The following is a 24,222-nucleotide window of genomic DNA, read 5'->3' as shown; positions in this document are numbered from 1 at the left end:
GAAACCCCTGCTGCTGGGCATTCAGTCGACATTCATTGTGAATGGAGACCCTTCGATATTATTGTAGCTTTTTTGTTAAAACTGTAAAAGTATTTATCTAAGTAATCTGGTTAATGTAGTGTCAAAATATATCTGGTTATTACGGTTTATCTCCAATATCCTTATAGACGTGTGTGACATATTTCTATCGTATGGACGCCTGGCGCAAACGGAAATCCCAAGATATCAATTATACCATCTTTAGACAGAACAGATACTACCGTTAGATCATAACCAGAAACCAAGAAAGTACATTTTAGTTTCATGGCCCGAAAGCAACATCATTATTTCATTTAAATGTTTTCCTTTTAGTGTTTGTTTGAATCACTTTGTATTTTGGTCAGCAAAAACTTCTCAAAGGGAAGATAACTCATTCTTTATTATATTTTAACATGACAATTTCTTTTTTTTCCTTTCAGGACTCTAGCTATGAGTCGTTGGGTTTATAGCTATAATGATCCCTCTGCCAAGAAAGTACTTCCGGTCAGCCAATGCGTTTTTTGGCAGATGAAAAATGCAGTTAAGAAGGCAGGCTACTATCAAGGTTATGGCCGACACACGGAGGAAGAAGTCGCGAGGATCTGCAGACAAGATTTACAAGCTTTGTCTGATCACATTGGTAAGTTGACAAGAAAACGTGTTTTTATTTTAGTCCATGGATGTGAGACCAGTATTGTTGGATGAAGGGACACAGATAAACATAGTTGATAAAGTAATTGGATTTAGCTTTTTTTTTCTTTTTTTTTTTTTTATGAAAATCACTTCAAACAAGGCATGAAGCCACTTGATGTAAGGAAGCTAACAAGAATGGAAGATGATTATTGCAAAGACACAAGATGCCTATTGACCTTAGTCTTGAAAAGTTTAAGGTTGAAAGTAGGGGAAAAACAGTTAGCAGGAAGAATTCCACAAACACTAGACCAACACTAGTTTTTTTTTTTTTTTTTTTTTTTTTTTTTGCAGAACCGAGTTGTCTGCCCTTTGAAAGCACTAAATAGCATCATTATTTTGACTATATATTTTTATTTCTTTCTGCGTATGCCCAAATTCAATTAATGGTACTTTTACAGTTCAATCAAGACGTTCAAAAATGAAAATATCGAAAAAAGGTTATATTGTACGTATCCGCTATGGACTGAAGATCTCCGAAAAAAAAAAAAATTAATTTAATTTGATTGAGTAGTTTTTTTTTGTTTTTTTTTTTACAGTGGAAAACACGTTTTTATGAGAGCTCGTTAAAGTCAGCCATTATGGAATTTTTTGAACACTCCACGGGGAGATAACTCCATGTAAAGTGCCGAGACTCCCTCCCCATCTTTAATACTATCTTTTCTAGCTAAAAATCGAATCTTTTGCTTGGTATCATTACAAATTGTTTTTACGCTGTAAAAAAAAAAAAAAGTTCTTTTTTTTTTTTTTTTTTTGGAGAACTTCGTTCCATAACGGATATGTACAATATAACTTCTTTTTTTTTTTTTTCGATATTTTCATTTTCTAATGTCTTGGTTAAACTGTACAAGTACCCAATTAATTAAATATTAACTCTTTCTTATCTATTTCTTAATATCTACATTCGCAGGGAACGCAGCTGGCGTGCTAAATGCTTTGGTTTCGATTCTGCCTGATGGCACTCAAATCATTGCACAATGCTAGAAAGCTTTATTCATCTATCTATCTATCTATCTATCTATCTAGAGAAATAACAAAGTTGAATCATGGGAAAAAATAAGGAGTAAACATATTTTCTCAAAGTTGTGACTTTGTTTTTCCTCAGCATGCTTGTATTTTGAACACAAAAGTATAGAGGTGACCCTGTGCTGTCCAACTATTACTTGTGTATTGGTGCAAGACATTTTTATGGAGACAATGAGGCATCCTGCCATTACAGGTACAATCTTCTCTTGGTGTCAAACGTGGTTTTATTGTTGGTACTTCTTTGAAAGTCTGCACCATAATCTTGCTCCTGTGTCTCCCCTTGCAGCTAACTTCTCAACTAAGGGAAGATAACCCTTTGTATTTTTTTATATTCTAGCATAAAGATCTTTAATCATTGCAGTAAACAATTTTAATTCAGATTTTTTTTATAAATGTTACTAACCTCTACCAGATCAGGCTGTCTGAAGTTACCGTATTCCTAAACTAAAATGCATCAAACGTCGATGTTATTCTTTTTTTTTTTTTTTTTTTGTCTGCAAAAACGGTACTTGTGTTACATGTATGTCTGGCTTATGATCGCATAGGCGGTATAAAATAGACAACTATTTTGTTTAAAAAGAATACGAGACACTTTTGTTTATAATACAGATTTCGTTTATTTACTAATAGCATTTCAACCCGGTGTTGCCCGGATGTTTGGATGTGGTGTGTTGAGCAAAAAAAAAAAAAGTGGTAGTAGAAAGGCAGGTTCGAACCCGTACCGCGGAGGACGAAAAGAACGGGGGGGGGGGAAACCTGACGTCTTTGTCATTACGACCACCGCCAAACCGGAAGTGACGTATGTTTTAATTAGAGCTAGACAATAGAAAGGAGAGGATGACTTTCAAAAATATCGGCGAAAAAGCGACCCCCCCCCGCCCTGTAGAAAAGTGCCCAGAAAATGTATTTTTATATATAGTTTATATATATATATATACTAGTTTTTCAGCCCGGCGTTGCCCGGGTGTTTGGATGTGTATGTTGAGCAAAAAAAAAAAAAAGTGGTAGTAGGAAGGCAGGCTCGAACCCATACCGCAAAGGAGGAAAAGAACAGGGTAAAACCTAACGTTTATGCTGTTATGACCACCACCGAACAGGAAGCGATATTTTTAAAATTAAGGCTAAACAATCTAAAGGAGAGGATAACTTTAAAAAATATCGGTGAAAAAAGTGACCCCTCCCCCTGTAGAAAAGTACCTAGTTGAAGGTGAATATATTAATGTTTTTAGCCAAATTTTCGATTATTTGTGTCGGAAAGGTCGAACTTCAAAACAATACTGATCTTGTAAAAATCCCTCGCCTCTGTCGAAAGTTTTAGGCACACATGCAAACATACATACATACATACATTTATATATTGGTAACTAAAAATTTTCGACCCAACCAATTAAAAAGCTTGCCCTATCTCTATATAGCCTTTATGTAAAATTTCAAAGGTTTAGACCAGAAATTGTTTGAGTAATTTGGTAAAGACCGGAGAAGTCAAATTTTTAAAAGTTTTACCCCTATTATGACCCCTTTACATTAATTGTTTTGGGCTCCAATCAATCGATTTATTAAGTTAGATCTATGTCCAAGGAACTTATATCTAAAATTTCAAGTGTTTAGACACAAAATTGTCGGAGGAGTTTGATAGAGTTCTAAAAGGTAAATCCTTGAACTTTGACCCCTTAATCGCATAATTTCTGGCCGAAAACGAATTACACAGATTTTCCCAAATATACCCGTATATCAAATTTCGAGTCTGTAGACTTAAAATTGACAAAGTTATTGTGTAGGGAAATGTACACATGCACACAGACATGTTCACTTTTATAGATAGATAGATAGATAGATAGATAAATTAAACAAAAATATATACCTATACATAAATATATATGGAAACAATTTTGTGTTTACTATAAACTTTTTATGCAAATATTATGCAAGTATAAATCATGTAGAATATCTGCATGAATATAATTACACATAATAGTTAACTACAGATGAACATCCCATAAGAAAACCGAAAAAGCTAATAGGGAATTAATTCAAATGAATGTTTAAAAGAATATGCAAATTAGCTAGATCGTTTGCTAGTGAATGCAATTCCACAATCCATATATAAGAAAATTGTATTTTCTTTTGAAATAAATAGAAAAGAGGGTTTTTAATATTCATATCAATACACACAAAAGAAAAACGAATTTATAGGAGTATAGATAGATATAGATTTACACTTCAACAATAACGGCGGTGGAGTTTAGTGAAAGAGGGTGGGTCGCAGAACTCTGTGTCAATCTGTATCTCATTTCTCTCTGGCTTTCTTTCTCTCTCCTCTTTTTATTTCTATCACTTCGATATGTTGACCTTTTTCTCCCCAACTTGTTTATTGCACTTTTGCTGGTTTTGGTCTGACCCATAACCGATTGACGTCATGGATATAGGTCGTTCAAAATCCCGGGATTTCCGATTGTGTTCTTTTTGTTTGCCTGGATACAGCTTCGTAACACTGGGATTGACTTATTGTTCTTTTGATCGCCCGAACCTCTCCTTAACACTTGTACAGTTTAATGAAGACATTAAAAAATGAAAATATCGAAAAAAGGTTATATTGTACGTATCCGTTATGGAACGAAGTTCTCTGAAAAAAATTTCACTTAATTTCATCAAGTAGTTTTTATTTTACAGCGAAAAAACAATTTGTTATGATACCAAGCAAAAGGTTCGATTTTTAGGAAAAAAAGCTAGCATTAAAGATGGGGAGGGAGTGTCGGCGCTTTACATTGAGTTATCTCCCCATGGCCGTTCAACAAATCCCATAATGGCTGACTTCAATGCGCTCATAAAAATGTCTTTTTCCGCTGTAAAAAAAAACACAAAAAAACTACTCGATCAAATAAATTAAGTTTTTTTTTTTTTTTCGGAGATCTTCAGTCCAAAACAGATACGTACAATATAACCTGTTTTCGATATTTTCATTTTTGAATGTCTTGATTACACTGTACAAGTACCGAAAAAACTCAATCATGTTCTGCAACGCCAAAAAACAAAAGCAACAATCTTCTACAAAACAACCTGACCAAACAATATGAATAAATATTTGAAGATATAAAGAACTTGAAGCATAGATACTTTCACCAAACACTAAATAAACCGATATGCCATAAACTGAAACAGTCAAGCTAAATTATAATAAAATCCATCCCCAAAAGTTAGTAAGTAAAAAAGAAAAAAAAAAAGAAAAAAAAAATGAATTTAGAATATTAGAATTTATGTACCACCTCCTCCCTCATTGATGAGTAATTACCTTGTGCCTTTGCTGCTTTGGGGGTCGCATGAGTGCGCCCTGCCTTTTTTTTTTTAGCCTATTTTTATTACAACAGCAGGACAGGCTGGAGCTCAACAACACAAGCCCAAGACAGCAGTTACAAGTTAGCCATCATTTATCTCCCAGTTTCTGCTTAGCTTGCAAGTCTGACACGAAAAAAGCCAAAATTGAGGAATGTAAGCGTGTGACTGATTATCCAAACTCCCCCCCCCTCCAGATACGAGGTGCCTTCAATAAGTTTCCAGACTTTTTTTCGTATGGGCACTTTTATTAAGAGTGCACATATGAAACTCTTGTCACATTCAAAGTAATCTCCTCCAGCTGCAATGCAATTGTTGTACTGTTCCAACAACTTCTGAAAGGCCCCGTGGACGTCCACTTGTGTGAGCGTGTCAATGGTTCTTGTCACAGCCTCTTTCGTCTCCTCGGTTGTCTTATAGCGACAGCGTATTCCCCTTTGCTGGCTCTTTCTTCTTAGAGGTTTCTTTCAGACTTGTCATCAGCAGAGACTTCCAGTGTTCATCCCAAATCTACTTAGTTGCCTTATTCATGTAGTTTTCTATCTCTCGAAGTTTTTCAACATTTTTTTTTTAGCCTATCCAATAAGAATTATTACATCTCGCAAAGAAAAAAATTAAATAGTAATAGTATTTTTTTTTTTTTTTTTTAGTATTCTTTTATCAAGACAAACTTTGTTTACCTTTTGTCCATGTATGACACCTCCATCTAACCCTTCATAACTTGGCTGTTATATAGCATAATTAGTAGGGAGACCTGACGTTTCCCGGGATTTAATGATGATCAACCCTCTCATATTTTTATTATCATCAAAATCTGTGAAATCGTCTATTTTGCAATCAAATCGTTTGATTGCTTGCTTTAGCTGTGGACTTACCGCTTCACATGTCTCCCTGCAGTGACTTAGTCCACAATACATTGTAGTCTACATTGCACTGTAAAGAACCTATTGTTGATTTTACAAAATTATTTTTATGTATAATGGATTCAATTAAAGTTTAAAATGCAAAAGTCATAGATCAGGCTTCGGTTGTGGTCTAAACAGAAACATTCATTTCAAACTTGCCCCTGTCATATCAGAGAATCTGCTTATGGTGTTAGGCTGTATAAGGTGTTAACTTTGGGCAAAATCGCCCGTTCTATTCTTTCATCAGACTTTTTTCAATTATCGATACTTATCAAAGATATTCTGATACAAAACCTAGCTAATGTAACCCCTATAGGGCAGGCTTTGGGTTTAAGATGTAGCTGTAGCCGATACCTCTGGCGTCACTCATGTTTTCGTCTAGTGGTCGAATTAGTCTCCGTCGCTGTCGTCCGCTCTCTGGTTCCGCTTTTGAATCAGCTTCCAAACGGTCACCTGGGCTATCTGAGAAATATATTGTATTCAACAACGGTGTTTTCAAATAAAGAAAAAAAGTCAAAGCTTAATTGGCTTTTCTTAACATAGAATTGATTATTGCCTTCGACCTTACAAATGATAGTTACATGCTGGCCTAATCATGCAAGCACTAAGGGCTGACGGTTTTCTTTCCTTTTGTTTTTTTTTTTTGTTTTTTTTTTTTTCAACCACTTCGTTTTCTCTATCGCCCGTATGCGGTGGGGGGAGGGGAAGGATCAGACACGCGTATAGGAGACGGATATCCCTTCCTCACCTCCTTTTATCAATATCGGCTAGCTGTAACCCCTCCCCCACCTCTCTAAATATGCCCACAAGTGGCGGCCAATCATTTAGCGGCTGCGCCTTTGTTCGGAGGGGGGGGGGGACCAGTAAGGGCCTGCCGAAACCTGACCGCTTGGTCGCAGAAGAGAAAGAAAAGAAAATAATAGAAAATAATAAAAAGCGACCTTTACATTTATTGAAGCAAAAGAAAAAGGAAGGAAGAGATATCCTCTCTCATCTTCTCTCCACCCACCCCTCTCTCAATACGTCAGTAAGGAGATAACGTCCCCTTACCAGGAATACGAGCCGTCACTTCTAATTAACACAAGGTCTTTTGCCACTGCATGCCAGCCCGGGTGGTCTCCTTCTTCAATCGCTGGACAAACCATCAGCAGTCTATCAACAAACGAGTCTATCTGTTAAATTTCGGAATTATTTTTATGACTTTATTCTGGGGTAGACACGCATTTTAGTATCCATTCCCGGGGAGGGAGGAGATCATTTTGATTATCCATCAAGAAGCAGATGCATTCTGTTTAAAACAACATCAAACCATCATCATTAGAGTCCAGACGTGCAAATTCCCCTGAATTCGTGTCAATGGGCCACGCAGACTACAAGCGGTTCTTTAATCAACTAGCGAGGTCTCCCGGCATCACCCGGTCCCCATCGGGTCACATAAGAACACTATCAGATACATAAAGTTCATTTGTGTGAAATTTCATGAAACTGTCTAGCTGTTTCAGAGTCCATAGGGAATGAACTCGCACACAAATACAAAGAGTTTTGTTTTATATAATGGTAAAGATTTGTATTTTTTCCTTTGTAGTCTTATTTTAAGGCTAAAAATGCTTTCTATTCTGTAAGTTTATGAAGTCTATGAATCTCTATATGCTTTTAGTAAACTCCTTGTCTTTGACTTGCTTTCATCTAGTATTTACATATTTCTGAAACAACGACTTTTTAAATTTTTTTCAATTTTATTTTGTCGATGATCAATAAACTTGTGTCTAAAAATATTATTCCCCAGTCTTCATTGTCGATGAGAGTTTATGCTAACATTATTTTCTCATCATTTTTTTATGTTGGGGTGCATATTAGTACATACCATATATTTGCCTAATTTTGTAGCTTGAAAAAATATTTAAAATTTTGTTTTCTTGAAATTGTTTCAACCTTGCTTTTAATTTACTTGCAGGTAACAATATGTTCTTGATGGGGAATCAACCGTGCGAAGAAGATGCTGCTGTCTTTGGAATGTTAGCAATGATGTGGTTGATGCCAGAAACCTCATTTTTTACCAAAATTCTCAAAGGTAAAAATTTTTTTTAAATGCATAATGGATAAAATTACAATTAAAGCAATACACACACACACACACACACACACATATATATATATATATATATATATATATATATATATATATATATATATATATATATATAAAATAAAAATTACAATTAAATTTACCAAAATGATACAAGATGGTAAAATTAAAATATATTATAAATATTAAAGAATTAATATATATAAAATTATCTCAGCCAGATGTAAAAGCTCGATAAAACCAAATAGGAAATAGAGCTTATAATACGAGCAAACAGTTAATAAAACATGTTAAAAAACACTTTGAAATGAGTTAAAAACATATTTAATCTGAAAAGGAAACACTAGATAAGTGGATAGTCCTTAATCCGCAGAGTTTTGAAGAAATATTTCCTTCTCATCAGAGGGTAGGAATTAGCAAAATGCGGGATCGGATTTTGCATACAAAAGTATTTGATGAAACAAGTAAGTCAAAGATCTTACTTGATAACAAAAAAAGTGAAGCAGAGGGAATATGGTGAAGAAAAAGGTGATTACACACGAATGGATAGTTTGGTGGAAGATAAATAATCCAGTGACGGTAAAATCCAAATATATAACTTCAAGAAAGTTAATTGAATTTCCATTTGCACAAGTAAAATCCAAGGAAATCCCGTAATTGGAAGAAGATGGTCCATAATAATCCAAAGGCAGAAATCCATGGAATAATTCACAAAAATGTGTACAAGGAAAAAAGGAAAAGATTTCAATAATAATAAAAGAAAAATAAGATATGCTTTTCACTCTACTTCCGAAACATAAATATAGATAATACTGCACGTGGATGACACATATATATATATATATATATAAGTGAGAATGTATGTATGTATGAGGACAATTCTCAACCCATATACTCAACAGATTTTTGACATACACACTTGAAATTTGGTACATAGGATATTCAGACATGTGGAAAACTTTTTAATCGGTTTTCATCTGGAAAAATGTATTGCTAAGGGGTAAAAATTGAAAAATTGGTTCCTTGAGGGGGGGGGAAGCGCTGTCAGATTTTTATCTATTTGTCAACCGTTTCACAATTGCGCATGCATGAATGGTTCATATGACAGATTTTTTATGTTAAAAATTGTGAGACTAACCGTAGCCCTCGGCGCAAGAGGGTCCGTGTGTGCCTGGCGTGTGGGGTGGTGGCTGATCCTGTGGTCGAGGCAGCGGAAGAAAGAGTTTCAAGATGGCGCCTGCCTGCTTTTATTAGAGACGGAATCTCGCAGGATCGCGCGGGGATGCAAATTAGCTAGGCCATCTTGAGGAATAAAAATCGGTCCATTGGAGGTGCGAGGCAGTCGGGTTCTGACGTTCGTGGCGATCAGTACAGTGACCGTTGGGTTCCGTTAGTGACCGTTAGGTTCCGTTTCTATTCGTGCAGTCAGCTGAGCTTTGTTAGTTACCTTCGCGCCGTGGCTGTCATTGTTTGTTGGTTTGCTGTGTGTTGCCGTGGTTCTTCAGTGAAACGCTTCGTCGCCCACGACGAGACTCCCCGTCTCCTACACAAGATACTCATACAAGCTATTTCGGCCCCCCCCCCACTCCGAACTTGGTTTTCTTTTCTTCAATGGCGGATAGGTTCGATCTAAAGTTGATACCGGAATTCGACGGATCCGACCCGGTACTCAGCTGGGTTGAGAAGGTCGAGTTACATTGTCAGTTGTCCGGCGCGAAAAATGTCGAGCGCGTGATTCCTCTGCGGCTGACCGGCAGGGCCTTCGCTGTATATCAGCAACTCAGCGCTGAGGAGAAGTGTGACTACTCGAGTATCAAGGCGGCGTTGTACAGGGCGTTCGCCACTGACCCCGCCACTGCATGGGAGCAGTTTGAGACGAGGTCTATACGCTTGGGCGAAACTGTGGACGTGTATCTCGCCGAACGTGTTGTTCGGCGGTCTTCCCGAGAGGGCCCTAGCCTACAAATTCCTGTCAGGACTCCCCGCTGGAATAAAGCAGCTCCTGCGAGCAACCTCTACCATGTCCTCACTACCGCTGAGTGACCTAGTGGACAGAGCCAGGACAATAATGAAGGATGACTCGACGGTGCAGGAACCGGTAGTCGCCGTCGCACAGGCCCCACCAAGTGGCGAAGGACCGTCTCAGGGACCCAGCCCACAAGGTGATGTCATCTGCTACAGATGCAACGGGCGGGGCCACATGGCAAGAAATTGTAGAAGGCGGTCGACGGATGTTCGCTGCTACCGCTGTAACAAGACTGGGCACATGGCCCGAGACTGTGTGGGAAACGGGGACGGGGACAAGGTGCCAGTGCCGACCTCTTCCCCGAACAGAAAATAAACAAGGCGCTCCCTGTCATTCAGGTCCGAGTTAATGACACGTTATGTTCAGCCCTCCTTGATTCCGGTTGCTCCCGCACCATAGTGTGTGCGGACTTCTGTCGGGCGTGGAAAAAGAAGAACGTCAGGATAACTACCAAAGGCTGGGACGATGAGATAACCGACGAACTATTGGTTCGAATGTTAAAGGAGACCGTCGCTAGTGTGAAAAAGAATGACCCCGCCACAGGGGACTGGTGCGTGCAGGGAGACGAACTGAGCGTGTGGGTGGACGCAAGTTCTCTAGCGATCGGTGTAGTTTTGGAGAAAGATGGGGCCGTAGTTGAGGATGCCTGCTGGCTGCGACCGGCGAATGATGCTGCCCATATCAACCTGGCAGAACTCGACGCTGTAATAAAGGGCATAAACCTGGCACTTCAATGGGAAGTGAAGAAACTGCGTGTGCACACTGACTCACTTTGCGTGCACCACTGGGTGTCGGACACACTCACGAGCAAGGCCAGGGCACGCATCAAGGCAGCCAGCGAAATGCTGATAAGACGGAGGCTGGAGACTGTGAAAAAACTAGTGACGGAATACAACCTATCCGTAGACATAGTGCTCGTCACCTCGGACTACAACCTCGCCGACAAGCTCACTCGGGTACCACGGAGATGGTATGAGGCTATAAAGAAAGAAGCTAAGCCATTGCCTCTGTGTGCTGCCTCCGTCGAGGAGGACGAAATCAGGAAGATACATCACGACAGTGGGCACCCCGGAGTACAACGGACCTACTACTTTGTGAAGTTGGCTAGACCATCAATACCAAAAAGCGCAGTAAGAGCAGTGGTCAGGGAGTGCCAAACGTGCCAGTCCATCGACCCCGCCCCAGCCAGATGGCGGAAAGGACAGCTGGGAGTGGACGCAACTTGGAATCGGTTGGGTATGGATATAACCCACTACGGCAGCCAACACTTCCTCACGCTGATAGACTGCGGGCCAACGAGGTTCGCGATTTGGCGCCAATTAGCGAGGCAGGATTCCACCAGTGTCATCCACGAATTGGAATCCATATTCTACGAAAGGGGGCCGCCTGAGGAGATCCTCACGGATAACGACACAGCGTTCTGCAGCAGGGAATTTAGGCATTTTATGGACAACTGGGGGATCTGCCTTCGACACCGATGCGCGTATGTGCCGAGCGGCAACGGCATAGCGGAGCGGTGCCACCGAACCGTGAAGAGGATCGCGGCCAGGAAGAAGTGTACGATCGCGGAGGTGGTTTACAGATACAACACAACGCCTAAGGACGCCGTGACTGGCGGCAGTGCGCCCGCTGATGCGATTCATCACTACCACGTGCGTGTCAAGGACGTTGAAGTGAGTCTACCCGACCAACGAGAACCCCAGGGGACGTACCAAGTGGGAGACACCGTCTGGGTGAAGCCACCCGGCGGCCGGTGCACCAGCAGCGTTTGGAGGGGGCGGGTCACCGGCGTCATCAGTGAACAGGCCATACTAGTCGATGATACTCCGCACCACGTAAGGGATGTCCGGCCCGCTCTAAGTGCTGACCAATCGGCGAGCAGTTCTGACGTTCGTGGCGATCAGTACAGTGACCGTTAGGTTCCGTTTCTATTCGTGCAGTCAGCTGAGCTTTGTTAGTTACCTTCGCGCCGTGGCTGTCATTGTTTGTTGGTTTGTTGTGTGTTGCCGTGGTTCTTCAGTGAAACGCTTCGTCGCCCACGACGAGACTCCCCGTCTCCTACACAAGATACTTATACAAAAATGAATAGGTTTAACACTTTTTAAAGAACGTGTCAAGCCAGCCCACTGGAAATCACACTTGACTCACTGTCTTTAGGTTTTGGTTTCGATCTCAGCGTGAGTATTTTCTTTTTTATTTTTACTTACAAGAAGTGAACTGTTTAAAAAAAACATAATACTCACATGCGAATGTCTCAGCTTCTTTATTAATTAAAATATAATGTTCATGAATATTTTACGACCGTTCAAGGTCGGGTGGCTTGCTATTATGTAAATAAATTACAATATAATTCTTTTCTTTTTTTTTCTTTTTCAGATAAAACATATCCAAATTTGATAAAGTATGTTGAAAAAATCAAAAAAGAATTCTGGGGCGATGATTACGAAGAGAAAAAGGCCGACAAGGCTGAAAAGGATCTATGACGTCATACTGAAGAAAGAAATTTTGTTTGAACCACTTGTATGCAGATGCTGTATAGATGTTGTTCCCCTTAATTTGTACTTTAAATAAAAAATAAAATAAAATGAAATATTATTGTAGATTAACACCTTTCACTCTAAAAAACAGCTACAAAATTCTTTCTTTAGGCAAATGTATGCAGACACTATAAAAAACTTGGCTGACAGAAGAAAAATAAAACAAAGCAACAATTATTTTAGAATTTAAATTCGGGGATCGGTTTCACATTTAAATTTAACGCAAAATCATCCCCCATTTCCAGGCCTTTTCTATCACTTTCAAACAATTAACTAACATTTTTTGCATTTGTTTTTGTAGGTTTTATTGTTTTGTTTATCTCTTTTGTTTTGATTTTGCTATCACTTTGTTTTTCCAGGGAATGGGGCATTCTACCGGATGCCAAACATTCTCCCATTAGTCTAGTTACTGCAACCGAGAAATCTTTTTAAGATTCTAACCGTGCCTTTAAGTGCTATTGTTTGAATTTTTTTGTACTTGGTTCACCGGGTATATTTGCCAGATATGTATGGTTTTATGATCTTGCAACTCGGGAAGAAAAAATTAGTTAGTACTCTAAAATATTAGAATACCCCCGTCCCTGAGATTGGGGATCATTTTATGTTATATATAGAGAGAGATCGAGATCGATAAAGATATATATGTAGAGATAGATAGCTATAGATATATATATAGATGAATAGATAGATATATACAGATATCTATATAGATGCATATCCATCGGTAGAAAATATATATATATATGTATATATATATATATATATGACAAAAAATTATGTTCCTAAATTCATGATGTTGACTGTCTTCTAATTTATTCCTTTCATTCGGTTGACTTATACAATTCTTGACAGTATCTGTTTCGTAGCGCAAAAGCAATCACTTAATTATTATATCAATCAGTGAATCTCTTATGGCCTTAACTCATTAACTGTCAAGAATTGTATAAGTCAACTGAATTAAAGGAATAAATTATAAGATGGTCAACATCATGAATTTTGGAATATAACTTTTTGTCAGCAATTCTCTATATTGCTCTGTAATTACATTGAGCCTCTTAAATAAGGATTGATATATATATTATAAGAAAATATATTTCTACAGAAATATATATATATATATATAGATATAATGTGTGTATTTTAAGGGAATGTTATTTTTCATTTTTTTAAAAAGATTTTTATTTTTTATTCAGGCTTGAATGTATCGCCGGTTAGTAAATTAATGGCACCAAATTGTTATAAAATTATTTTAGCATAAAAAAAACATTTTTGAAGGTGGCCCTTATTATTGTTATCATTTCTGTTTTGTTTCTGTAAAATAAATAAATTTGCATGTAAATAAAATAAACGTTGATTTTTGCAGTAAAAAAAAACCCCAAACATCTACACTTTCTTTCTGTAGTTATTGTTGTTATTTATATTTCCATGAAATTAAAATCAAGAAATTTTCTTTAAATGGCACAAGAGTCAGTTATTGGTTGTAAAAGTGTTTCTTTCTTGTCACTCCAATATTGGATATTTGGCAGGTGACCCCAGGAAGAGAGGCATCAGATAGGTTGTATACACGCAAATTAATTTTATTTGAGAAATGTAAGGCTTTCCACCATTATCTATTTGAATGCACAATTTGCCCAAAAGTATGTGAATATTGGTCAAAAGTTCGAGATAATAGAAAATATTAAACATTCCAGGATGAAAGAATATTTATCTAAATCGATGGACAGAAGAATTAGTCACAGAACGAGGACAAGCTTACCCATTTTTCTTCACTGCTAAAACATCCGCACCACAACCACGCCATGCACCTTAACTGATGTCAACACCCATCATATTAAATCGTGAAAGTGTTGTCACTGGGAATAAACAAAATATATTTATAAATCAGCTGTGTCATGTTTTATTCGCTGTCAGGTGTATATATATATCATAGACCAGTGACAAAAGTCGATTTAGAAATTATATAGACTGAAAAGCACATTGAATGGCTGGCTGTAGCGAATATATAACACCAATTATACAATTTGAAAAAAATTCAGCGATTGGTCAAATCTATATAGATTAGCCAATCAAAACGCTTGAAATATACTGATGAATGGCAAAATGTTTCTTATTAAATGTTCCCAAATCTTCATGAATGGTGATATTTATACATTTTTTGCAAGAAAAATATCTTCCTTCCTCATCGAAATATCAGTAATCGTAAATAACATATTGGATGGAAAAAACAATTTGTATGAAGGCACTCGATGCTTTTTATGATTAAGTATCCGTAGATAGAAGTTGATGTAGTCGTGATATAAGGAAGTCATGGACACGTCTGTAGCAGCAGCAACATCTTGACATATGCAAATGACCAAGCCATGGCGTGAGTTGACGTTACAGCTAAGGAAGTGAAAAGAAAGAGAAGCAGAGAGAGATTTGAAAAACTTGGCTCAGACTGTTCAGATTAATGCCGTATCCCGGGGTTCCACTAGACATAAAAGGCTAACTCTATCTCCTCCGAAATTTGTAGGAATTATTTTATGTCAAGATGGGAATTTTAACTAACATGGTCAATGCTCTAAGAAATGAGACAATCACACACACACACACACAAAACCCTACCTGTAAAATCCAAGACAAACTTTATTGGTGCACTAAACTTCAGCCCCTGTCCCATCGACGAAATGTAATTCAATGGTAGATGCTCTGACGAACTACAAGCCTTTGCACCCCCTCGACGAAAATACTACCGACAAGCAGCAAAGTCCCACCCCTGCACAGTTGAGATCCCTAGATGTAGGAAGGCCTTCTACTCTAACAGCCTCTTCCCCAGAACTGTAGGACTTTGGAATTCTCTTCCAGTTTCCTGCTCCCCCAGCTGTACTGACATGCAGAAGTTCAAGTGTAATGTGAACATGAACAGACATCTTGCTGCTAAACTCCCTACATAGAACCCCTGTAACTTAGGTCCCTCTGGTTTAGGGTAAAAACGCAATTTAAAAAACCCCCCAAAAAAAAACAAAAAAAAAAGAAACCCAGTATATTATTGCAAAATAGTGCAATGGGCGCAACAAGTCAAAGCTATCAGAGAACACAGGTACGGAAAGGTTAAACTTGCTTGACTGACACCATGATTTGAAAAATAAAATATTTCAGTGTTTCAGTTTTCACGTGTATCTATTTTGTATTCCTTTCTCTTTTTATCTCTCTTTTTTTCCCCCTTTCCTTTTTTCTTTTCCTTTTTTTTTTCTTTACTCAGGTTCGCCCCTTAACAAGGCATATCGCCACTTAGACCTAAGGGGCTACTATTATGGGACGATGTCTATGAAAGATTAACAAGATGATGGATTATGCTACATTTAAACTTCTGTATAATCAGGGAAGCAGGCAACAGGAAAGAGATTCCAAAATCTAGCTGTTCAAAGGAAGAAACTATTAGAGTAGAAAGTTTCTGGTATTCAGGTACCTCATTAGTGAAGAGGTGTGACTTTGTTGTTAAGCGAGTTTGTCAGGGATATGTACAAGTGCAACGAGTTCATTAGAGCACATTCCATTAAAATGTTTATAAAATAAAGACAGGATGCAACATTGTGGCGATGGGACAGGGGTTGGAGCTTAGTTGACAAAGTGGAATCTCTTAGATTGAAAACTCTTTTTTGGACCCTACCCAAGAGGGAGAGACTAGTGGTAGATGCACCAGCCAAGATGTGGCAACAATACTCCATGCATGGGCGAATGGTGGCCTTGTAGAGCTACAGGATACTCTCAGGTGTGAGTAGTCTTCTAGCATAATAGAGGGAACCCATCTTTGCAGCAGCCTTTGCAATATCCTCCATGTATTTGCTCCAGTTCATATTGTCTATGAATGTTAAGCTGAGAAATTTGAAGAAAGAATTCTCAGGTAGGGTGCTATTTGTCATGGATATAGGGGGTTGGAGAGGCTTCTTGTAATTGTTAAAGGAGAGCAGCTTAGTCTTATGAGCATTAAATTTTACCATCCATTTACGGCCTTCGTCCCACTATGGTTTAGAGGTCATTTCCTAAGGATTTTGCCCTTATGTACATCCATTCTTCTCTTGTGGATGTTATAGATCCTTGTATCATTAGCAAATGTACCCATTTCTTCTCTCTCTATTAAAAAAGGGAGAAGAATTGTATTGCAGTGAATGCAGTTGAAGCTAGGACTCCGTCCACAGTGGACGCAAAACGTTGAGACTTGAACACCATTATCAACGCACGTGTAGGGTCAAGTTAAAAATGCTCCGTAATCATTAAAATAAATAAAGTTCTTTTTCGTAAAAAAATGTCTTTGTTTACTTTTTTATACAAGCGTTCAATTTCAGCAAGCGGTCCCTGCCATCAACGCTTATAAAACCCTGCCCATAATTATGGTTAGACGAACAATTTCAGCTTGAATTTAAGTTAAAGATGAAAAAAGTCAAGTGCAATTGTGCCTCTGTTATATCAAAGAACCTACTGTTGATTTTATATGTTGAGCCTTTCGGTTTGTGTGGTAATAAAGCTTCTCAAATGCACTTGTGTGGTTAGGCTGTATAAGGTGTTAACTTTGCTCAAAATCGCTTATTCCTTCATTCATTGGATTATTGTGATTATTGATACTTATCGGAGACATTCCGAACACGCATCACTTCATGATCTGTTTTTGACCACAGTTCCCGATGACTGCATAACGAAGGCCCACAGCCCACTTGGGAACGCTGATCATGCAGTGATAATGGTTGAAATCGCCCTAAACTCTAGACCCAAAACTGAAGAGCCAGTGCTCAAAACAACGAGATATTATAATAAGGCTGACTGGGAAGCCATCAGGGAACTAATTAGAGATGCTCCATGGAAAAATATTTTCTCTCTCCCTGCTGAACAATGTGCAAACGAGACCACTGACTGGTTCAAAACTGCAATCGAAGCGCATGTTCCCATGCGGAAATTTTATAGCAAACCCCACTCTCCCCAATGGTTTACGTCGACTTGTGCAACTGCCATTGCTCAAAAGCAGCATGCATACCATAGGTTTAACCGACATCAGTCCAGTTCAAACAGACTGAAGTATATAGAGCTAGAAATAACGTTAAGAAAGAAATAGCGACAGCTAAGAGAGAATTTACGGAAACCACTAAAAAGCGCATCGAAGCACAAAAACTAGGAACTCGAGACTTCTGGAAAATCTACAACAGTGTAGTAAATAATGGACAATCAACAATTCCCCCACTAACCAACAATCACGAGGTTGTCTCCTCAGCAACTAACAAGGCTAACATGCTTGCCAGACGGTTTGCCTCAAACTCCACACTGGACCCTTCCAACCACCCCCTACCTGACTTTCCTATGCGGACAGACGCCACACTAGACGATCTGAAAACCACCCCTGCTCAGGTGCATGCTATCATAAAAAACCCTGACACCTCAAAAGCATGTGGACCCGATCTTATCCCAGCTGTGCTATTAAAAAAGTGCTCAGCCGAAGTAGCTCCAGTTCTCTCCAAACTCTACAACAAATGCCTTAATGAAGCTTGCTTTCTGGGCTGTTGGAAAACTGCTTCTGTTGTACCAGTATTCAAGAATTCTGGCAAAAGGACAGACCCATCAAATTATCGCCCCATTAGCCTCCTCCCACTTTTTGCCAAAATATTTGAGACCATAATTAACCATGCTCTAGTCCATCATCTTACAGATGCTAAACTACTGACTGACAAACAATATGGATTTAGACAAGCCCGTTCCACAGCAGACATCCTAACTGTGATCTCTGAACGTATATACCATTCACTGGACAAAGCGGGGGAGGGCAGAGCAGTAGCTCTAGATATATCTAAGGCTTTTGACAGGGTATGGCATGAGGGTCTCCTCAGTAAAATCAGATCATACGGTATCACTGGTAGAATACTTAACATAATTAAATCCTTCTTAGATGAGAGAAAAATCCAGGTTGTCCTCGACGGTCGTACATCTAAACAATATGATATAAATGCGGGGGTACCCCAGGGTTCTATCCTTGGACCTCTATTGTTCCTGATATTCATAAATGACCTCCCCGACAACATTGCCTCTGAGATGGGTATATATGCTGATGACACTACACTCTATGGCAGGCACGACAGGAAGACGAATGAACACATTTCTAAAGAAATGGCAGAAACACTAGAGGAAGACCTCCAATCTGTAGTGGAATGGGGACAAAAGTGGTTGGTCGCGTTCAATGCTGCCAAGACTAAACTAGTTTCATTCAATAATTACAAGAAACCCTCTCTACCACCCATAGCAATGGCCAACGACTCTTTATCTGAGAGTCCATCTTTCAAACTCCTTGGCCTAACGTTCACAGGAAACATGAGTTGGAACAATTACATCGAAGGCATTGCCAGGGCCGCTGCAAGAAAGGTGGGCTCTCTCTACCATGCTAGAAAACTACTAACACCCGAAAGTATCCTGTACCTCTATAAGGCCACCATTCGCCCATGTATGGAGTATTGCTGCCACATCTGGGCTGGTGCATCTGCTACTAGTCTCTCGCTCCTTGACAAGGTTCAAAAGAGAGTCGCAAACCTGATAGGCCCTGAACTGGCATCTAAGCTTCAGCCTCTGTCCCATCGACGAAGTGTTGCATCCCTCTGCCTTTTCTACAAGTATTTTAGTGGTGAATGCTCTGACGAACTGCAATCACTTGTGCCCCCACGACGTGAGCACCCTCGACAAACCCGACAGGCTGCTAAATCCCACCCCCACACTGTAGAGATCCCTAGATGTAAAAGATCTTTTTACTCCAATAGTTTCTTCCCCAGAACCACTAGACTCTGGAATTCCATTCCAGGTCCCTGCTTCCCCAACAGTACTGACGTGCAGAAGTTTAAGTGTAACGTGAACCGACACCTTGCTGCCCAAATCCCTTCATAGTACCCCAGTAGTTGTTGCCCCTGACAGTAGCCCCCTACACCAAAGTGGCAATTTGCCTTGTTTGGGGTGAAAATGTAAAAAAAAAAAAAAAAAAAAAAAACATGAAATACCTTTGTGCGAAATTCATAAAAATCGGCCCAGCCGTTTTGGAGTCCATAGGAAACTCTCTCTCTCTCTCTCTCACACAAAAAGTTCCTTTTATATAATAGTAGAGATAGAGCTGGTCAATCTTACGTTTCTGAAGTTTTAAGATGAGGATTGATATTAGGTTGACTGGAAAGTTTTTAGGGAATTTTAAATTTTGATTTCAAATGATGTATTTCCGAATAAGTTTTCGTTATAATACCTTTACTTTATATATTATTTTTAAGAACGTTTTTCGCTCTAAACTAATCGTTTAAATTACAATCGTTTTAAAACAATTATGTCTTCTTTTCAGAACGTTTGAATACACGATGAAAAAAAAGCAAATTTGCACAATTTTCTTATTTCAATTCAAGCTAGGCCGAAAAGCTGCCGCGATATCAACGAAGCGTTTGGGCCAGGAACCACTACTGAACTTACAGCACAATGATGGTTTAGAAAAATTTGTGGCGGCGACAAGAGTCTTGAAGATGATGAGGGTAGTGGTTAGTCATTGAATGTTTACAATGATCAATTAAAAGCCTTAGTAAAAGCCAATCCATGCAGAACTTTTGAATTAGACGCAATGAGGATTACCAACCACTTGAGAGACTGAAAAGACAAAAAAATTAATAAATGGGTGAATCGCGAATCGAACGATAATCAAAAGAAACGCTGTTCTGAAGCATTATCATCCTTTCTTTTACACAACAAGAACGACTCGTTTCTTGACCAGGTTGTTACTTGCGATGAAAAGTGGGTTTTTTACGACAACTGGTGATGCTCAACTCAGGGATTAGACGCTGACAAAGCTCCATGACACTTCTTGAACCAGAATTGCTAACAATTTTATGTATCTATTTTCAGTATTTACTGGACAGTGCTCAGTACGTAAGTAGAGCTCGGTAGTAGGTTTTGAAAATGTATATGATAATTTAGCTACACAGAATTTTTCGTGTTTCATTTCCATGAGGACTCGTCATGCGACGAATCCTCACTAGGATAAAATGTGGATAAGTCTATGTAGCTTAATTGCCATATATATTTTTTTTAAAGATGAATACGACTACAAATTATCATGTTGACAAGAAAGTTCTTGCGGTTTTTAACTTTTAAATTCAGATAAATATAATCTCAGCTCAAACAAAAATTTATTGATCGAAATAAACACCATACGAATCAACACACTTTTGCCAATGCAAAACAAGTGTATTTATGCCAGTAACATAAAAATCTTCTGTTCTGTTAGCAATGAAGTCGCTGAAGGCGTTTCTGATACCGCTCAGGTTTTTTAAGCATTTCTCACGCAGAAAGTTGTCAAGATGCTCGAAAAAGTGGTAGTCGATAGGTGAGAAGTCTGGAGAGTATGGTGGATAAAGCTGAGTTTCGTAATCCAATTCATTCAAGTTCTGCAGGGTTGGTTTAGCAACGTGCAGTTGGACATTGTCATGGGGGAGAATTGGTCCTTTTCTATTGACTAATGCTGGGTGTTGTTGTCGAAGTGTCTGATGCATTTCATCTATTTCTTGACAGTACTCTCCTGCCGTCATGGTTTCGCATGCATTCAAAAAACGGTAATGGATTGGACCTGTCGCAGACCACCAAACAGTCAGCATGACCTTCTTTTGGTACAATTCTAGCTTCGGGAAGTGCCGTGGAGCTTCGTCAGCGTCTAACTGCTGAGTTGAGCATCACCAGTTGTCGTAAAGAACCCACTTTTCATCGCAAGTCACAACCCGGTCACGAAACGAGTCATTCTTGTTGCATAAAGACGGTAAGATGACACTTCATAACGGCGTTTCTTTTGGTTGTCGTTCAAGTTTTTTTGTCTTTCCAATCTCTTTCAAGTGGTTGGTAATCGTCATTACGTTATGTCTAATTCAAAAGTTCTTGAACAATTGTGTGTGGATTGGCTTCGACTAAGGCTTTTAGTTGATCATTGTCAACATCCAATGGCTGTTGTCAGCATCCAATAGCTGACAACTACACTCATCATCTTCAAGAAACCACCGTACTGCTGGTCAGTAATAATTTCTGGGCCAAACGCTTTGTTGATATCACGAGTTGTTTCAGCAGCTTTTCGGCCTAGCTTGAATTGAAATAAGAAAATTGTGTGAATTTGCTTTTTTTTTTCATCGTGTATTCAACATCAACATTTCGAAAAGAAGAAAGCTTGTGTCCATGTAGGAACGAGGACAAAAAGGTTAGACAGCCCAGAGACCTAGATTAGACAGGCCGATTAAATGAGAAAGAAAGAGAACAGTGTTCATGTGTTGTAGTCTGTAGTAGAAGCGTGCGCCCATGTAGAGACGGGGGCAAAGGGTTAAAGAGTCCTATAACATGAGAAAAAAAGTTTGTGCGTGTGCCGCATGTGGAAGTACGTGTTTAAAGATAGCCATGGCGCTTTGTTTGTACTCACGCTAGCCCAAGGCCCAAAGGACCTAGGCGATGTCTGCTGCCAGCAAGATCAGGGAGAAAGACAGGGAGTCTTTTGCCGGTTTCACGTTTTATTCACTCGGTCACCTGACTGAAAGTTGGCCTCCGATTGGATAAGCCAGGAAGAAAGAAGATTTAAAATCTCAAGTCGCGAGATTTCGTTCCTGCTTGTGCCTTGTTTACAATTTTCATCTGCTATGACTGCTGTTTTCTTTTTTTTTTTTCTTTTAATTAAAGTAAAACCATTACGTTCTGATGTGTCATGTCGAAATTAGTAAAAATTCCAAAAATAGAAGCTAGATCACATATTAGATTGTATACAGCACAATCACGCTGACACACCGGCTCCTGTTAGATCACCGAAGTTAAGCAACGTTGAGCCTGGTTATTACTAAAATGGGTGACCAATTTGGGAATTCCAGGCGCTGTATATAGGAGAACGTCGACATCTTCCCGCAAGAGTTGCAAAAACTTAACGTCGTAATCTCCCCTAATGGGGATATACATGCGACTGGGGACCGCTAGTGAATTTCATACTCCAATGAAACTTCCTTTTTTTGGAGGAAGCCAGTTAAACCCGACTAGGATTAATGTCGACCGACCGACACATATTAGATTAGTAACTCTTTGGTAGATTGCAACATTATTCCCTAACCCTAACAACTCAGTAGATCACGTGTCAGAATAGAAACCATTCGGTAGATCACAACTCTAAGTAAGTATACCGAGTCTGATGACATAGGGGTTCTGACAAATCTGTGGACAGAGAGAACAATGATGGAGGTGTCTTGAGGTAAGATGGACGTGACCTCAGAATGATATCTTGGATTTGAGAGATGGGAGGATTAATTCAAAAGTAGAGATGCTAACGACTGGACTCAAACAACAGTAGCACACACACACACACACACACACACACATTGATGTATAATAAGTCTTGTATACAATTTCTGTTAGTGTTAATTGTTCATTACTATGTGTGCAAATGTATCTATAGTTACACACATAGGGAACATGAGAAGTATGAAGAAATCCGGGATAGATATTCTAGTTTTAAAGTTCTTTCTTTTTTTCTAATCATTTTCTTTCTTTCTTTCTTTTACTTTTTTTCTTTTTTTTCTTTCTTTTTTTCTTTTTTCTTTCTTTTTTTCTTTTCTTTTTTCTTTTTCTTTTTTCCTTTTTTCTTTTTTTCCTTTTTCTTCCTTTTTTTCTTTCTTTTTTTTTCTTTCTTTTTTTCTTTTTTTTTTTTCAACCCAAAGAAGGCATATTGCTATCTGGAACATAAATGGTTACTATTTGGGATGATGTCTAACGGGGGACTGTTTTTTTTTTTTCTTCTTTTCTTTTCTTCCTTCTTTTTTTCTTTTTTCTTTCTTTTCTTTTCTTTCTTTTTCTTCTTTTTTTTCTTTTTTTTTTTTTTACACCCCAAAGAAGGCATATTGCTACCTAGAACATAAATGGTTATTATTTGGAATGATGTCTAACAAGGGACTGTTTTTTTTTTTTTCTTTCTTTTTTTTCTTTTTTTTTTCTTTTTTTCTTTCTTTTTTTTCTTTTCTTTTTTTCTTTCTTTATTTTCTTTTCTTTTTTTCTTTTTCTTTTTTTCCTTTTTTCTTTTTTTCCTTTTTCTTCCTTTTTTTCTTTCTTTTTTTTTCTTTCTTTTTTTCTTTTTTTTTTTCAACCCAAAGAAGGCATATTGCTATCTGGAACATAAATGGTTACTATTTGGGATGATGTCTAACGGGGGACTGTTTTTTTTTTTCTTCTTTTCTTTTCTTCCTTCTTTTTTTCTTTTTTCTTTCTTTTCTTTTCTTTCTTTTTCTTCTTTTTTTTTCTTTTTTTTTTTTTTTTACACCCCAAAGAAGGCATATTGCTACCTAGAACATAAATGGTTATTATTTGGAATGATGTCTAACAAGGGACTGTTTTTTTTTTCTTTTTCTTTTCTTTTTTTCTTTTCTTTTTTTTCTTTTCTTTTTTTCTTTTTCTTTTTTTTCTTTTCTTTTTTCTTTTTCTTTTTTTTTTTCTTTTTTTCCTTTTTTTCTTTTTTCTTTCTTTTTCTTCTTTTTTTTCTTTTTTTTTTCACCCCAAAGAAGGCATATTGCTACCTAGAACATAAATGGTTATTATTTGGAATGATGTCTAACAAGG

The 24,222-nt window shown here is 38.2% G+C and overlaps 1 protein-coding gene across 1 annotated transcript in view; it reads left to right on the top strand.

Annotated features, from left to right (window-relative positions):
• LOC145259829 (failed axon connections homolog) overlaps positions 1 to 12,676 on the top strand; it is a 42,469-nt gene extending 29,793 nt beyond the window's left edge. The window contains exons 4-6 of the mRNA XM_080117654.1: positions 459 to 658; positions 7,924 to 8,040; positions 12,458 to 12,676. Coding sequence (XP_079973780.1) covers positions 459 to 658; positions 7,924 to 8,040; positions 12,458 to 12,564 — 424 coding nt within the window. The 3' untranslated portion in view covers positions 12,565 to 12,676. The remainder of the gene's footprint in view (positions 1 to 458; positions 659 to 7,923; positions 8,041 to 12,457) is intronic.
• The last annotated feature ends 11,546 nt before the right edge of the window (positions 12,677 to 24,222 follow it).

The sequence above is a fragment of the Euprymna scolopes genome, chromosome 35 (assembly GCF_053919585.1).
Source record: "Euprymna scolopes isolate OS-2025 chromosome 35, ASM5391958v1, whole genome shotgun sequence".
Classification (NCBI taxonomy): Eukaryota; Metazoa; Mollusca; class Cephalopoda; order Sepiida; family Sepiolidae; genus Euprymna; species Euprymna scolopes.
Note: the sequence above shows the minus strand (reverse complement) of the source record. Positions and strands in the feature narration are given on the sequence as shown.